This window comes from Dendrobates tinctorius, unplaced genomic scaffold (assembly GCF_039654945.1).
Source record: "Dendrobates tinctorius isolate UK_male_01 unplaced genomic scaffold, ASM3965494v1 ptg000010l, whole genome shotgun sequence".
Taxonomy (NCBI): Eukaryota; Metazoa; Chordata; class Amphibia; order Anura; family Dendrobatidae; genus Dendrobates; species Dendrobates tinctorius.
The window spans coordinates 9,595,320-9,612,774 of NW_027361678.1; the positions used below are offsets into that span (position 1 = coordinate 9,595,320).

A 17,455-nucleotide genomic window follows, 5' to 3' on the forward strand; every position below is an offset into this window, starting at 1 on the left:
GTGTAACGTTACATTCTTTTCTGTTATGAAAGCACTTTTCTCTAAATAAAGAATATTGGGGTTTTCTTTCCTTGCTAATATACACATACATATACACTTATTGCAGTCACACATATATACAGTACATGCATATGGGCAGTCATACATACAGTCATGGCCAAAAGTATTGACACCCCTGCAATTCTGTCAGATAATACTCAGTTTCTTCCTGAAAATGATTGCAAACACAAATTCTTTGGTATTATTATCTTCATTTAATTTGTCTTAAATGAAAAAACACAAAAAGAATTGTCCTAAAGCCAAATTGGATATAATTCCACACCAAACATAACAAAGAGGGTGGACAAAAGTATTGGCACTGTTTGAAAAATCATGTGATGCTTCTCTAATTTATGTAATTAACAGCACCTGTAACTTACCTGTGGCACCTAACAGGTGTTGGCAATAACTAAATCACACTTGCAGCCAGTTAACATGGATTAAAGTTGACTCAACCTCTGTCCTGTGTCCTTGTGTACACCACATTGAGCATGGAGAAAAGAAAGAAGACCAAAGAACTGTCTGAGGACTTGAGAAACCAAATTGTGAGGAAGCATGAGCAATTTCAAGGCTACAAGTCCATCTCCAAAGACCTGAATGTTCCTGTGTCTACCGTGCACAGTGTCATCAAGAAGTTTAAAGCCCATGGCACTGTGGATAACCTCCCTAGATGTGGAAGGAAAAGAAAAATTGACAAGAGATTTCAACGCAAGATTGTGCGGATGTTGGATAAAGAACCTCCACTAACATCCAAACAAGTTCAAGCTGCCCTGCAGTCCGAGGGTACAACGGTGTCAACCCGTACTATCCGTCGGCGTCTGAATGAAAAGGGCCTGTATGGTAGGAGACCCAGGAAGACTCCACTTCTTACCCCGAGACATAAAAAAGCCAGGCTGGAGTTTGCCAAAACTTACCTGAAAAAGCCTAAAACATTTTGGAAGAATGTTCTCTGGTCAGATGAGACAAAAGTAGAGCTTTTAGGGCAAAAGCATCAACATAGAGTTTACAAGAGAAAAAAGAGGCATTCAAAGAAAAGAACACGGTCCCTACAGTCAAACATGGCGGAGGTTCCCTGATGTTTTGGGGTTGCTTTGCTGCCTCTGGCACTGGACTGCTTGACCGTGTGCATGGCATTATGAAGTCTGAAGACTACCAACAAATTTTGCAGCATAATGTAGGGCCCAGTGTGAGAAAGCTGGGTCTCCCTCAGAGGTCATGGGTCTTCCAGCAGGACAATGACCCAAAACACACTTCAAAAAGCACTAGAAAATGGTTTGAGAGAAAGCACTGGAGACATCTAAGGTGGCCAGCAATGAGTCCAGACCTGAATCCCATAGAACACCTGTGGAGAGATCTAAAAATGGCAGTTTGGAGAAGGCACCCTTCAAATATCAGGGACCTGGAGTAGTTTGCCAAAGAAGAATTGTCTAAAATTCCAGCAGAGCATTGTAAGAAACTCATTGATGGTTACCGGAAGCGGTTGGTCGCAGTTATTTTGGCTAAAGGTTGTGCAACCAAGTATTAGGCTGAGGGTGCCAATACTTTTGTCCGGCCCATTTTTGGAGTTTTGTGTGAAATGATCAATGTTTTGCTTTTTGCTTCATTCTCTTTTGTGTTTTTTCATTTAAGACAAATTAAATGAAGATAATAATACCAAAGAATTTGTGTTTGCAATCATTTTCAGGAAGAAACTGAGTATTATCTGACAGAATTGCAGGGGTGTCAATACTTTTGGCCATGACTGTATTTGCAGACAGAAATACACACATAGATATGCATGCATTCAGGCAGGAAACACATACAGGCAAATATGTATATTTATATTAAACCAAAAAGCTAGCCCAACTGTGACAACACAGCATTTAATCTTAATTATCCAGAAGTAAATTCAGCAAGCCCAGAGGCATACACGATTATCTTTAAGTTGACTTTTGAATGTGTTTTTTGTTGGTTGGTCATGAAGCACAGACTATTGTTCGTACAAGGTTGGATGTGGACTTTTGAGTTGTTTTTTGTAACTTAATGTGTTATCTTGGATGACAGGGACGCAGAGTAATTGAATAATAGATGTTTGTTAACATGTTGATTACACATTGTACCAGGCTAGATAGTTTGTTGACTTGCAAAACAGTGAAGGACAAGCTATGCAGATAGATTGATTAAATACTCAAAAAAAAAACAAAAAAAAAAACAAGAGTTAAACTCACCCCACCTCTCCCCTGACCTGTGGGTGAGGACCTGAGCCACAGATGTGGGTATAAAACTGTGTTTCTAGCATTCTGCAAGAAGAATCAAGTGACTTGCCAAAGAAACATCCAGGACAACATGGATCCACAAAGAGGGACACAAATTTAACTTTACCTACCTACTATATGTGGGTGACCACTAAAAGTGGGGTGCCACAGGTGGGGTTAGTCGGCCCTGGAAGCCCCGAAGTTGCAGCTGCTCTAATCCCAGAGAGCCAGCGTCAGGGTGAGACTCTGTAATTTACACTATCTCATACCTCCCAACTCTTGAAGAAGGTAAAGAGGGGCAAATTTTAGGCCACGCCCTAGCCACACCCATTTTAAGCCACACCCATTTACTCTTGTGTCCCCTCTGTACTCCTCTGTCCACCCCAGACTCCTCTGTCCCCTTTGTACTCCTCTGTCCACCCCAAACGCCTGTGTCTACCCCAGACTCCTCTGTTCTCCTCTGTCCACCCCAGACTTGTGTCCCCTCTGTACTCCTCTGTCCACCCCAGACTCCTGTGTCCCCTCTGTACTCCTCTGTCCATCCCAGACTCCTGTGTCCCCTCTGTACTCCTCTGTCCACCCCAAACTCCTGTGTCTACCCCAGACTCCTCTGTTCTCCTCTGTCCACCCCAGACTTCTGTGTCCCCTCTGTACTCCTCTGTCCACCTCAGACTCCTGTGTCCCCTCTGTACTCCTCTGTCCACCCCAGATGCCTCTGTCCCTTCTGTCCACCCCAGACTCCTCTGTCCCCTTTGTACTCCTCTGTCCACCCCAAACTCCAGTGTCTACCCCAAACTCCTGTGTCTACCCCAGACTCCTCTGTTCTCCTCTGTCCACCCCAGACTTCTGTGTCCCCTCTGTACTCCTCTGTCCACCCCAGACTCCTGTGTCCCCTCTGTACTCCTCTGTCCACCCCAGACTCCTCTATCCCCTCTAGTCCTCTCTGGACTCCTTTCTCTCCCTCAGACTCCTCAGTCCCCTCTGGACTCATCTGACCCCTCTAGTCCTCTGTCCCTTCTGTCCCCTCCAGACTTCTCTCTCTCCCCCAGACTCCACTGTCCCCTCCGGACTCCTATCTCCCTCAGACTCCACTGTCCCCTCCAGACCTCTCTGTCCCCTCCGGACTCCTCTCTGTCCCCTCCAGACCTCTCTGTCCCCGAGACTCCACTGTCCCCCCCAGACTCAGCGTGTTCCGTGTATTTGAGCGCCTGACCGCGTCCTCACAGCACCACACGCTCTCTGGGCACTTGCTGCAGGACGGGGGCGCGTCTCCTTGGTGATATACGGTAGCTGTAGTTCCGGGTTCTAGCTTCCTGGGGCTGGGCTAGAGGTGAGCTCTGTGCTCCCTGTGGATGTGACGCGGCAATCCCCGCACTGTGCTGGCTGGCCTCTGCTGTATTTTGCGGTCATGCGATCGCGGGATAGAAAGCTTCCCGGCCGGGGCGGCGGGATAAGGACCAGAAATCGTGTGTGTCCCACGGGAATTGGGAGGGTTGGGACCTATGCTATCTTGGGTATTTTGCTGGGACTGTTCTATATGTTATTGTCTGTTTTGGTTGTTCGATAAAGTTTTGCCACACTGTTTTAACCTGTGTTGTCTGAGTAATATTATGCCCACTGCAAAAGGAGAGCAGGCATTCACTGGGATGAGCCCAGGTTCATGCGGTCTCAGGCCAGTGGAACAAAGCACTTACTGACCACGTGTCCCCACATCAATCTATAATAAGGGGTAGCAGAAACAATATATATATATATATATATATATATATATAACGTATAAAGAAAAATTACCCCCCGAAAGAAGTAGGGTCGAAACTTGTGCTGGCGTCTGAGGTGGAGGTTGACACAGTTATTGGTCAACACTTAGGTTGATTTTTGGCATATTACTACATTACACTACCTCTTAGCTATTTATTTTTTCTTATATATAGCTTGATATAACAAGTATGCTTCCATTTGATGTTTGATCAAGGTAATGGGGGGTAAAGTGTGTCATGGCTGAACATTAAAGGGGTAAAGTGGGTCATGATGGTAAAAAAGGGATACAGTGTGGCATGATTATAAAAAGGGTACAGTGTGGCATGATGGTAAAAAGGGGGTACAGTGTGACATGATGGAAATAAGGGGGTACAGTGTGTCATGACTGAACACAAGGGGGTACAGTGTGTCATGATGGTAAAAAGGGGGGTACAGTGTGTCATGACTGAACACAAGGGGGTACAGTGTGTCATGATGGTAAAAAGGGGGGTACAGTGTGTCATGACTGAACACAAGGGGGTACTGTGCGGCATGACAACATAAGGGGGTACAGTGTGTCATGGAAATAAAGGGGTACAGTGTGTCTTGACTGAACATAAGGGAGTACAGTACTGGGTATTGGCATGATGGTAAAAAGGGGATACAGTGTGTCATGAATAAACATAAGGGGGTACAGTGTCGTGATAGTAATAAGGGGGTACAGTATTACATGATGGTAACACTGCACCCACTTATGTTACCCCTTGTTACCCACTGTAACATGAAGGTTACATGAGTACAGTGTGTCATGGCTGACCATAAGGGGGTACAGTTTGTCATGATGGTTATAAGGGGGTTGTCATGACTGAACATAAGGGGTTACAGTGTGGCATGATGGTAATAAGGGGGTACAGTGTAACATGACTGAACATAAGGGGGTACATTGTAGCATGAGTAAACATAAGGGGTACAATGTGTCATGATCGTAATAAGGGGGTAGATTGTGTCATGATGGTAGTGTGTCATGAAGGCGATATAAAAAAAAAGTTACTCTACTATTGGTGAGATAACTAATATTTATCTAGCAGTTGTGCGCCTGGCATATATCCTGCTGAGATACGCAAACATGACTATTTACCAGCCAGTAATTTTCCAGAGGCTGTTGCCGCCGTGCATACTAAAGCTGATAGCTAAAAAAAAATTACCCACACATTGCTAGATACAGGTAATTTGTACATAACACCTCTTTGAGGGTACTTGTGACAAAGCCAGGACATTTTTTTTCATAACGCATTCAATATGGGAAAAGGTGACGTTAAGGAACGTGGATGTGGTGCCCACCAAGACCGTGTGGCAGATCAGAAGGTAACTTTATCTCATTCTAGCTTCCTGTCAAAATTTGGTCTGCACGCTACACTACTGTCGAACTCAGACAAGTGCGAGGATATTGTGGTTTGGATGGCAGACAAGCGCTCTAGTGTGTTGACAAGCAGCACCACCAAGTCATCCGCATGGTCCAGTCTCATAGCCAACAGCCTGGGACTCTGAATCCTCAACCTGGTCCTCCTTCCTCCCCCCATCAAGAGTCCCAGCAGATATATGACCCCAAAGCTGGCCACTCTGAGGAACTGTTTACGTTCCCTTGCAATTATTCTGGCCTCTCACTGCGCACCATTAACCCCTTAACGACAAGGTGTATTTTTTGTTTTGCATTTTGATTTTTTGCTCTCCTTCTTCCCAGAGCCATAACTTTTTTATTTTTGGTCAAAATGGCCATGTGAAGGCTTATTTTTTGCAGGACGAGTTGTACTTTTGAATGTCTCCATTGGTTTTACCATGTCTTGTCACAGAAAACGGGAAAAAAATTCCAAGTGCGGTGAAATAGCAAAAAAAAGTGCAATCCTACACTTGTTTTTTGCTTGGCTTTTTTTTACCAGGTTCACTAAATGCTAAAACTGACCTGCCATTATGATTCACCAGGTCATTACGAGTTCATAGACACCAAACATGTCTAGGTTTTTTTTTATCGAAGTGGTGAAATCAAATTCCAAAGTTTGTAAAAAAAAAAAAAAAAAAAAAGTTGCCATTTTCCAAGACTCGCAGCATCTCCATTTTTCTGGATCTGCGCCGGGTGAGGGCTTATTTTTTGCGTACCAATCTGACGTTTTTATTGATACGATCTTTTGATCGCCCGTTATTGCATTTTATTGCACTGTTGCAGCGACCAAAAAACGTAATTCTGGCATTTTGATTTTTGTCTCGCTACGCCATTTACCAATTAGATTAATTCTTTTTATATATTGATAGATCGGGCGATTCTGAATGCGGCAGAGATATTTTGTATATTTGATTTTTTTTTTACTGTTTTATTTTGAATGGGGCGAAGGGGGGTGATTTGAACTTTTATATATTTTTTTACTTAAAATTTTTTTTTTTTTTTTACTTTTTACTTGTTTCAATAGTCTCCTTGGGAGACTTTAAACTGCAGTTGTCCGATCACCTCTGCTACATAGAGCAGGAGGTAGAGTGCAGGGACTAGTGATGAGCAAGCACTAAAATGCTCAGGTGCTCGTTGCTATCAGTGTATCGGCTGATGGGAGAGTAGTATCATCTGCCAGCACCTGTGCTCACTGTTTAAAAAAAGAGTAAAATTACATTCATATTCATTATTTATATAATACATACATATTCATATATAATATATACATAATCACATAGAAATAAAAACACATTATACTCACCGCACAACATATCCACAACTCCCTCGTCTCCTAGAATTAATGTAAAATAATAAACCAATATATACTCCCTGTCCGATGTAGTCCAGGTAATCCAGATTGTCCCACGGCGATCTCACGTGTAGAACAGTCACATCGGGAGATGTGACTGCTCTACCCGACCGGTGATACACTGACAGGAGATAATCATCCCTGCAGTGTATCAGCTGATCGGCTCCGTGCTGTCATTTACGGCACCGCTGCATGGGAAAGTTCTCACACAGTGGTACTGCTGTAAAGTGAGAGCATCGGTGTGATGAACTTCGGTGAACTCTGACGGCGGCGCAGTGATACACTGACAGAAGGTAATATCTACTGCAGTGTATCGCCAGAGCCATGAAGAGCAGTCACATACTGTTCTACATGTGAGATCGTTGTGGGACACTCGGTAAATGGACTACAGCGGACAGGATATTATTATTGTTGGTTTATTATTTTATTTTTGTTGCAGGAGACGAGGGAGTTGGGGATAAGGCATTCAGTAAGTATGGTAAATTAAGATTAATAAAGGACTTTTTTCTGGCTGTGTCTTTATTGACCATATAGCTATAGGATTAGTAATGGATAGGTGTCTTATAGACGCTTCTACATTACTAATCAGTGGGCTGGATGTCACCTGACAATACAAAGGTGACATCAACCCCACAATTATTACCCTACTTGCCACCGCTATAGGGCAAGTGGAAAGAGCGAGGCTAAGTGCCAGAATTGGCGCATCTATATGATGCGCCATTTCTGGGGTGGCTGAGAGCTGATGTTTTAAACCTGGGGGGCCAATATCCATGGCCCCTTTCCAGGCTATTAGTATTAGCCCTCAGCTGTCTGCCTAGCCTTTGCTGGTTTGATTTTATAGTGGGACCCCATGTTATTTTTTTTCTGGGATTCCCCTGTAAAATAGCCAGTAAAGGCTAAGAAAACATCTGTGAGCTGATATTAATAGCCTGGGAACCTTTATAGCTATTGGCTTCCCAGAATATTATCAGCCCTCAACAGTCGGCTTTCCCTCTACTGGTTATGAAAATTACGCGGGAGCCCACATAATTTTTTTACATTTTTTTTTTTTAAAATAAACATTGCGTTTCATGCACTATAAGATGGTATATGAGCACTGTATGGCTTAATGTGTTCACTATATGACAACCTGACAATTAATTGCAGAGAGGTCCGAGTGTGGTATTATTAGTGCAGTTTTGTATTCACCCCAGGCTATTGCTAAATTGGTAGTGAGTGTGCTGTAGTCCACATCACATCTATATACCATTTATTTATTAAATGTTGGTGAGAAATTTGTTTTTTGGGCTACAGCATATAACACACTTTCTTTTGGGTTTTTTTTTGGACTTCTTTGCAATTAATTGTTAGGTTGTCATTGTGCCATTTACCAGGCAGCAATTTATACAATTTTTGAAGTCCTATGTCCCTCCCTTTCTTATTCTGCATCTTTCTTATTTTATTACTGTATTTTTTATCATCATTTGTGAATCAATAAAAGCTGATTTTGTAAAGTATATCCAGTTTTACTCCTTTTTCCTGTGGTATACTTTGAGCAGGGATTTTGTGGTTTGATATATATATGTAATACCAAGCCTGAGGTTTAGTAATGAACAGGTGCCAGCCAGATACCCTCATTAATAAAACGATACATAAAGAGTTAAATAAAGACACACACACGAAATCTGCATGAAACACAACATCTGTTTATTTTTTAAAGAAATTGCGTGGGTTCCCGCATAATTTTCTTAACCAGAAGAGGGAAAGCAGACAGCTGAGGGCTGATGTTAATATTCTGGGAAGGATCCAATAGCCATAAAGGTTCCCAGGCTATTAATATCAGCTCACAGTTGTTTGCTTAGCCTTTACTGGCTAGTTTACAGGGGAACCCCAGAAAAAAATTGACATGGGGTCCCCCTATAAAATCGAGCCAGCAGAGTCTAGGCAGACAGCTGTGGGCTGCTATTAATAGCCTGCGAAAGGGTCATGTATATTGGCACCCCCCAGGCCAAAAACATCAGCTCTCAGCTGCCCAGAAGTAGATGCGCCAATTCTGGCACTTAGCCTCGCTCTTCCCACTTGCCCTGTAGTGGTGGCAAGTGGGGTTCATATTTGTGGGTTTGATGTCACCTTTGTATTGTCCGGTGACATCAAACCCACAGTGGTTTTTTTCTCAGCTGTATTCGATGTTCGTGTAAAATCACAGCAGGCTGCGATTGTCACCAAGCCTGGGCCGAGACTCACCAATGCAAGCCTATTTATGTGAGAAAAAAAATCGCACAGCATTCGGACCATGCAAGTGCTGTCCGATTTTTATGCACCAATGTCCTTTGACGTGATGGGCGAGCACTAAAATGCTTGGGTGCTCATTGCTCAAGTAGAGCAAATTGGAGTGCTCGACCCGAGCAACGAGCCCAATGTAAGTCTATGGGAAAACCGAGTATTTTTGCCGTGACCCCCCCGGGGGTCTTTTTAGGGTCTGAAAACATCTGAAATCAATGGGAACAGTGCTGACATAACATGAGAACATCAGGGGGAAGACCCCCTGGAAGCATTTCTGACTCCCAGGTCGGTGCTGTGAACAATGTTGTCAGAGTCTTACGCCACTTTTCTGGGCACACAATAAAACATACAAAAACAAAATTGATTTTCCTGGGAAATATGTTAAGGAACATCCTTTCTGGGGTAATGATTTGTATGTAATGCCAAATAAATAACCCAAAACAAAAAGTTCCTCCACCACTTGGGCTATGGTCACACGTAGCGTTTTTCAACTTTAGCATTGTTTTCAACCAAGCCAAATGTATTCACTGGGAAATGTCATTTTAACATTTTACAACCTTATCTGGCCATGTGTTGTGTGATACATCATCAGACACCTCCTGTTTCATTTATGAAGGAGGGACTGTTAAAGGAGGAGGGGTAATCAGGCGCACTTTATCCTTCTTAAAGGGACAGCAGTTTGTCCTCACTATTCTTAGAGAGCCATCAGCGGGCTATGCTTTGTTGTTCCCATTATTAAACAGTGGGTCTCCTATACTGTTATTGCCTATATACATTGAATGCAAGGTGTGCCCCAAATTTGGATGCACCCCAATAACCCATTGAACAGATGTCCTGGATGGCCACATGAAACCAAAGTTCCCATTCTTATTTATTTGGTACTGCCATACTGTTAGCCTATGCATTGAATGCAAGGCCTGCCCTGACCCAAAGTTACGCACCCCCCAATAACCCTTTGAATCAATGTACTGGATGGCCACATGAAACCAAAGTTCCCATTTTTCTTAATTTGCTACTCCCATAATGTTTGCCCATGAAGTGAATGCAAGGCCTGCTCCAAATTTGAATGCACCCCAACACCCCTTGGAAGAGACGAGGAGGGCCTACTAAAAATCTTTTCCCAATTTAAAAGAGCGGGTCTCCTATGGTTGTAATGTGCACACACTAAGTTTATGGGCTGACAAACATTTCCTCCTGGGGGGTACACATTAACATACTGTGTAATTTTTTTTTATGGGCATCATAAACATCCTTGAAAAAAAAAAACCTGGTTATTGCTTCACGGAACACGTTCACCCTGGTGATCTAGTGGTGGTGTCGGCAGAGACGTGGAGGATGGCCTACTAAAATTTTTTTCCCAATTTAAAGCAGTGGGTCTCTTATGGTTGTAATGCTCATACACTAAGTGTATGGGATGACAAACATTTCCCCCTGGGGGGTACACATCAATATATTGTATAAATTTTTTTTTTTACAGGTATCAAAAACACACTAACACAATAACGTGGCTGTTGTGTAAGGGGTGTACATAACTGTAAATAGTGTTGTATACTGCATTACTGTAAGATGTATGTTATGCTGTAACATAGGGAAAGTGCAGTACCTAAGTTAGGCCACTAGAGGGGGCACACTATAGTTCAGTAGCCAGAGCCATGTAGATAGTTTACGTAGGAGGAGCTAACCGTGTGTAAGATAGAGGGTTTTCCTGATCCTAGGGAGTAGGGTCTTCGAGCCCGCATAGTACGGAAAGCTCCATAACGTTCAAAGCAAGGAACCCAGCCATCCAGGGTCCAGTGGGCCATAAATGCAGTGAGGCAGCAGCGGTGACAGCAGTGGTAGAACAGAAGCTACAGCAGAATTCACAACAGTACTTGGATGCAGGTCGCTCTAATATGTGGCAACTTACTGCCTAGGCAGATGCCCTCATGTCTGGGGTGAAACGGACTAGGAAACTCCTGATCGTAGTGAGTCTGAACAGGGAGGACGCTGTGGTATCGGATGAGCCAGTATGACCCGGGCACATACTGAAGGATGCAGGAAATAGTGCAGGGAAAGTGAAGAATGTGCACTGTATGGAACACTATGCTGATGTTGTATTTAATAAGGATGTGCTGCGAAAAGAAAGAAGTAAAGTTCTACATTTTAAGTTGCAACTTGACTGTGTCTCTGTTTGTGTGCAAATGACCGGAGCGGATCTCAAGCAACATAGAGAAGACCCTGAAGGTGCGGAGAGTACAGAGGCAAGTACACTAACAATGGGACATTCTTTGTATGTGACGGGAGACTAGGGCACGCAAGAGCCATTAGCTTCAGCCACGACTACAGCCCTGGCGCTCCCTCACACTTGCATCACGGACCACGGTCACCATGCTGATCTAGTGGTGGTGGTGGTGGATGAGAAGGAGGATAACAGCAAATAAGCAAAATCAGGAAGTGTATACCCATGTGTGGGTGTAAAGAGGTGCATGGGAATATACCTCCCAAAAAATGACACCGGATTTGAGGTTATGTTTCGCTGCTATTGTCTCACCCCGAGCGGGGTACTCAGGTCGACGGGCAGCGTTGGATTCAGGAGGTCACCGGGTTGGTGGCCATGCCTGGTGCCTGTGCTCCAGGGACAGTGAAATGGAGGTTGAAAAATAAAGTAAAAGTAAAAGAAGTTTGGAAAAGAGTATGTGACGCCAGTTGGAGTGTTCTATTGTAGCATAGCCGGCACTGCAGATGATCCCTGGGGGAGTAGATGGTGATGGCAGGGCAGATGTTTAACCCTCTCCAACCATGGCTGACCCCCAGAAATTGTGATGGAAGTAGAAGGCACAGAGTAATAAGGCAGGAGACAAGGAAAGTCACGTTATCATTTACTGTAGTTCAGGTGCAGTTCAGAGGATATATTACAACTTCCACCAGGTTTACAGTCTGCTTTGCAAAATGGGAGTTATCCTTCTCTCTGCTGTGACTCAGTATAAGCTTCCTGCTATTCTAATCCCTTCTGGGACCTAGGCTTCCTAGAGTTTGAAACTTCCAGTATAGCCTCTACTCACTGTGTTTTCCTCCTCTGGCAACTTGCAGCTTGGATCCTGTGTGAAGCTCAAGTTCCTTCTTGCACAATCCTTCACTGATCCTAGTTTGCTGCAGTCTTCCCAGGGAAAACACTCTGCTTTTGGTTGTATAAACCCACACAGTGTCTCAGCTTACCACCCTGCTCTAAAAGCATGAATGGCCTAGGGGCTGACTCCCTGAATCTTCTTAGATTTACTCCTGGAGGGAGCACATGTCATGGCTTCCAGGAGCGTTCTCCATTTTCCTCCACCGTCTTCTTCACTAAAACAACTCAACTCCTCCCCCTCCCAGTTAGAGTATGTCTGCAAAGCTCTAAGCTTCAGACAAGTAAGGGAGTGAGGTAAATCGTGTGTGTGTGTGTTGTGGTCTCTAGCAGAGAAAGCATAACTCCCATTGCTCACAAAACACATACAAAACAGTACATATTTAACCCTTTTGTGGTGGTAAAAAGACACATGGCGCCACACTATCACTCGGTGGTGTAGAGAAGTCTGGCCCAATCCAGTCCTTGTTCATTTTTATAAGAGTCAGCCTGCCAGCATTTTCAGTTGACAGGCGGATACACTTTTCATTTATAATTCCACCAACGGCACTAAAAACCCACTCTGACAAAACACTAGCGGCAGGGCAGGCCAGGACCTCCAAGGTGTAGAGAGCCAGTTCATGCCACGTGTTCAGCTTGGATACCCAATAATTAAAAGGCACAGAGGAATCACGGAGGACGGAGGTATGGTCAGTAAGGTACTCCCTCAGCATCTTCCAAACCTTTGCACTCTTTGTGAGAGTACCCCGGGCCTCGGGGCCAGTACGATGGGAGGGTCTGAGAAAACTCTCCCAGAACTTTGCCAGTGCTCTCCTTCCTCTGCTGGATTGGAGTTGTGTCTCTCTCACCTGTACTCCTTGGTTGTCCAATGAACTCTGACCTCTGCCACCATCATTTTCAGATGGGAATTTTTTTAATAATTCCGCAACAAGGGCCCTTTGGTACCGCCCCATTTTAGTAGACCTGTCTGCTTCTGGAATAAGAGATTGAAAGTTCTCCTTGTAGCATGGGTCTAGAAGTGTTACCATCCAGTAATGCGTGTCACCCAAAATTTTGAGAATGCGAGGGTCATGGGAAAAGCAGCGCAACATAAAGTCAGTCATGCATGCCAGACTGCTAACAGGCAAGACTGACCATACTGTCCTCCTCTTCCTCCTCCTTCTCCCTGTCCTCAGGCCATCTACGCTGAACAGACGATATGACAGTTGTGCTTGTAGTACCGTCTATAGCGCATGAAACTAGCTCCTGTTATTCCTCCTCCTCTTCCTCATTGTCAATCGATCCACGCTGGGATGACAAGAGGCTGGGCTGTGTATAATCACCCTGTATGGTTCCTTGACCCATCTCATCATGCTCCACCTGCAATGCATCCTCTTTCATTGTGAGCAGAGAGCTTTTCAGAATACAGAGAAGCGGGATGGTGATGCTAATTATGGCGTCATTGCTGCTCACCATCTTGGTGGACTCCTCAAAGTTTTGTAGGATGGTACATATGTCTGACATCCATGTCCACTCCTGAGGTCTTATGTGTGAAGTCTGAACTGAATACTGACAGCCTTGTTGATGCTGGTAGTCAACAACTGCATTCTTCTGCTCACAAATCCTTTCCAACACATGCAGTGTAGAGTTCCAATGCGTGGGGACAACACACACCAGTCGGTGAGCCGGAAGCTGCAAACGTTGCTGGAACACGGCAAAGGCGGCGAAAGATGTAGCTGACGTTCTAAAATGGGCACACAAGCAGATCTGGCAGCTCCGGGTTGCTTTTGAGAAACCGTTGAACATCAAGGTTAGGCACATGGGTCAGGCATGGTACCACCATCACTACATGAATGCAATGCGAGAACCACCATCAGTACATGAGTGCAGCACCAGAACTACAATCAATACATGAATACAGCATCAGAAACACAGTCAATACATAAATGCAGTATCAGAACCACAGTCAGTGCATGCTTGCAGCTCCAGAACAAAATGCACCAGGACATAAATGCAGCATTACAACTGTCATTACATTAATGCAGCTTCAGAAACACCATCAGTACATGAATGCAGAGCCAGAACCACTGTCAGGACATGAATGCAATGCCAGAACCACCATCAGTACATGAATGCTGCAAAAGAAGCACTATCAGTACAAGAATACAGTGCCAGAAACACCGTCAGTACATGAATGCAGTCCCAAAAACACCATCCATACATGAATGCAGTGCCAGAACCACAGTCAGTACATGAATGCAGCATCAGAAGCACTGTCAATGCATGCTCCCCCTTACTGCCTTTATATAAAATACCCCCTCACACACACTGCCCTTCTCCAAAATATTCTCCACTCTGCCCATCTGTATAATATTCCCCACACATTAGAGATATATCTCCCCACATATTATCCCCCACACAATCCCTCTCCATAATGTTATCCCACATACTGCCCCTTTCCTTATCTATCCCAAACTGCCTATTTCAAAGTCCCTCCACCCCACTGTCCCTCGCTATACTATGCCCCCTTTCACCATCACCCATATTGCCCTGCAATGTCCCACATTCCCCCATAATATCCCAAATTTCCCCATAATGCCTTCAATAATGCCCCAAATTGCCCCATGATGGTCCAAATTGACCATAATGTCCCAAATTGTCCCATGGGTAGTGTTGGTATTCTTTTCTGAACAAAAAATGTCCACAAATCTCAGTAAATAATGCATATAGCACTTCTATATCTCAAACCAAACACTTTGATATGTCTAGTGTTACTCTTTTTTTGTAAACTTTTTTTCCCATTGTGTAAATTTTGAGGAATAGTTAGGGTCCCATTTCACATAGCGATGCATCAGCGATCCCGACAACCTGGTAGGGATCGCTGGTGCGTCGCGAAATGGTCGCTAGTAAGATGTCAAACAGGCAGATCTCTTCAATGATGCACCAGCGATCCCGACAACGATGCGACCTGGTAAGGATCGCTGGTGCATTGTCACACAGCAGCTATTCTGAAAGATTCCAGCCTGCGTCCCTGAGTTCTGCGTCGCCAACGAGGTCGCTTGTCAGCGTCAAACACAGCTATGCATCGCTGGCCAGTGGGACACCGATGATGAAAAAATGGCCCAGGACATTCGAGCACGATCAGCGATATCCAGTGAGGGGGGGGGGGGCGGTCGCCGCTATGTGTCAGATGTAGCGAGATCGCAGGCGAGATCGCTGTTGCGTCACAAAATTGGTGACGCATTAGCGATCTCACTAGTGATCTCGCTATGTGAGACGGGGCCTTTACAGTACCTTTTGTTTTAGTCTACTTCCTTGGGGGTTCAGTGTTCATTAAAAAATAACACAGAGTTCATTATAACAGTGTGAAAATGAATCCAGCTCACACACAAGGGTGTTGATAAAAATCTTTAATTCGGCTTTATTTGGAAAAATTATTTTTAAAATGGTGCAACATTAATTAGGACATCTCAGACATCGAAAATATAAAATAGTGGGTGATGTACGAAAAGAACCATACGTGTTTCGAACAAAAAAGTTCTTGAACACTGGTGACCAGTTTTTTTTCCCCCAAAAAAAGTGGAATAAAAGATTTTTATCAACACCCTGGTGTGTGAGCTGGATCCATTTTCACACTGTTCATGTTGTTAAGTGCTGTGCAGCAGCAGGATTCCTGTGCTCCTATCCTGAACTGGAACTACGCCTCAGGGGTGAGCTGATTTTTCATTTATTTACAGGATTCATTATGCCATTATGAACAAAAAAAAAATATTTTTAAAATAAAATTTTCTTTATTTGGAAAGTACATTGTAATAAAGAGATTTCGGAGGGATGCGTTATAATTTAAATATATTTTTGTACTTCAGAACATTAAATAAGCTAATTAAAATATGCATCACGTGTAAAAGTCAGACACTTGGAAAACAATCTCACTAATCTGGCAGACATTTCGGGTACAGAGACGCCAATCAATGCTTTTGCAGGTAAAAACTGTTGCACTTCTGCACAGAAAAAGGCATGGACATTAACAATCCCACATCAGTGAGGTTTTTTTTGGCCAGACAACAATTTGTGTTTCTACCAATAAATTAAATTCCTTACAGTATTAGAACACATACATGTTGTAATAATTGAATAATACGATCAAAGTTTACATTCAGTTCATTCATATCTTTAAAGGTTCAACTTTTTTTTCCTTAACTAATTCTTCATGGTAGTCTGAAAAATAATAAGACCATCTGTTACCTCCCCTCTCCGAATCCAGCGCTGTGCCTCCGGCGTTGCGTGGGTGATTGGCGGCAGCGGTGACATCACATCTACAGCGCTGCAGCCAATCAGTGTGCTCTGCCGATGTGAAAGGCACGAGCTGCTTGGCTGCGGCGCTGTTGATGTGATGTCACTATTGTAGCAGTCTCACAATCAGTGGAGACACAATGCTAGACTCGGACAAGGGAAAGTTGACACATTATTTTATTATAACCTTAGCTCAGACTCGATTTTGAAGTCCTTATTCCTGCAGAAACATTACACTGTAAGAGAAAGATATTCTGTGATGATTGCTTGATCCCGATTCAGGATCCTGTAAGAGTTCCCACGCCTCAAGTCTCAGCTTCGTTGGCTTTCATGATGGCAGGTGGGAGTATCACACAGAGTTTAGGAATATTAGTCCATTTATGGTTTACTTTACTTCCTGAAGAACTTCATGAAAACGCTCTTTTTCGACTTCTCCTTACCGTCGTCTGTCTCAACCAGCCTTGTAGAGTAAAAGTCTGTCTTCTCTGAAGTGATATAGACTGTTGGAGGAAAAAAAAAAAAAGAAAAATTAAAAGCTCTGTTTTATGATTGTGTAAAGAGACTGATTTCCTGTCTGTATAAGGCCACGTTCACACCTTGTAAGCCAAAACCGGAGATAAATCCAGAGTTGGTGACGGGTTTCTATTAGACTTTTCCTCTGATTGTTCCACTCCTGATTTTGACATACAAATACTGATGTAAATTACTGAACGTGTGAACGTGGCCTAAGACTTTGTATTTAGGACTCATTCAGACATCAGTGATTTTTCTCATAGTCAAAGAATGGTCTGCATTCATCCGAGTTTGGGCAGTGTGTCAGTTTTTATTATCAGAGTTTAATCAGATGTTCTTTGATGAAAATAGAAACACAGCTAGCATATAGATGGCATCTTGGCGATGCCCGATTTTTTCCCGGACCCATAAATTTGCATCAATATTGAATATGTCTTGGTGGTTTTATGCGAACCCCTCAGTCCACACTAATACATGGATATATGAATAACTCCATAGACTATAAT

The 17,455-nt window shown here is 43.6% G+C and overlaps 1 protein-coding gene across 1 annotated transcript in view; it reads right to left on the reverse strand.

The window, feature by feature from the left end:
• Nucleotides 1–15,914: 15,914 nt before the first annotated feature.
• Nucleotides 15,915–17,455, reverse strand: part of SPTBN5 (spectrin beta, non-erythrocytic 5) — a 313,866-nt gene continuing 312,325 nt past the window's right edge. Inside the window, exon 71 of the mRNA XM_073586632.1 lies at nt 15,915–16,936. Within this exon, the coding sequence (XP_073442733.1) occupies nt 16,827–16,936 (110 nt within the window). The 3' untranslated portion in view covers nt 15,915–16,826. The remainder of the gene's footprint in view (nt 16,937–17,455) is intronic.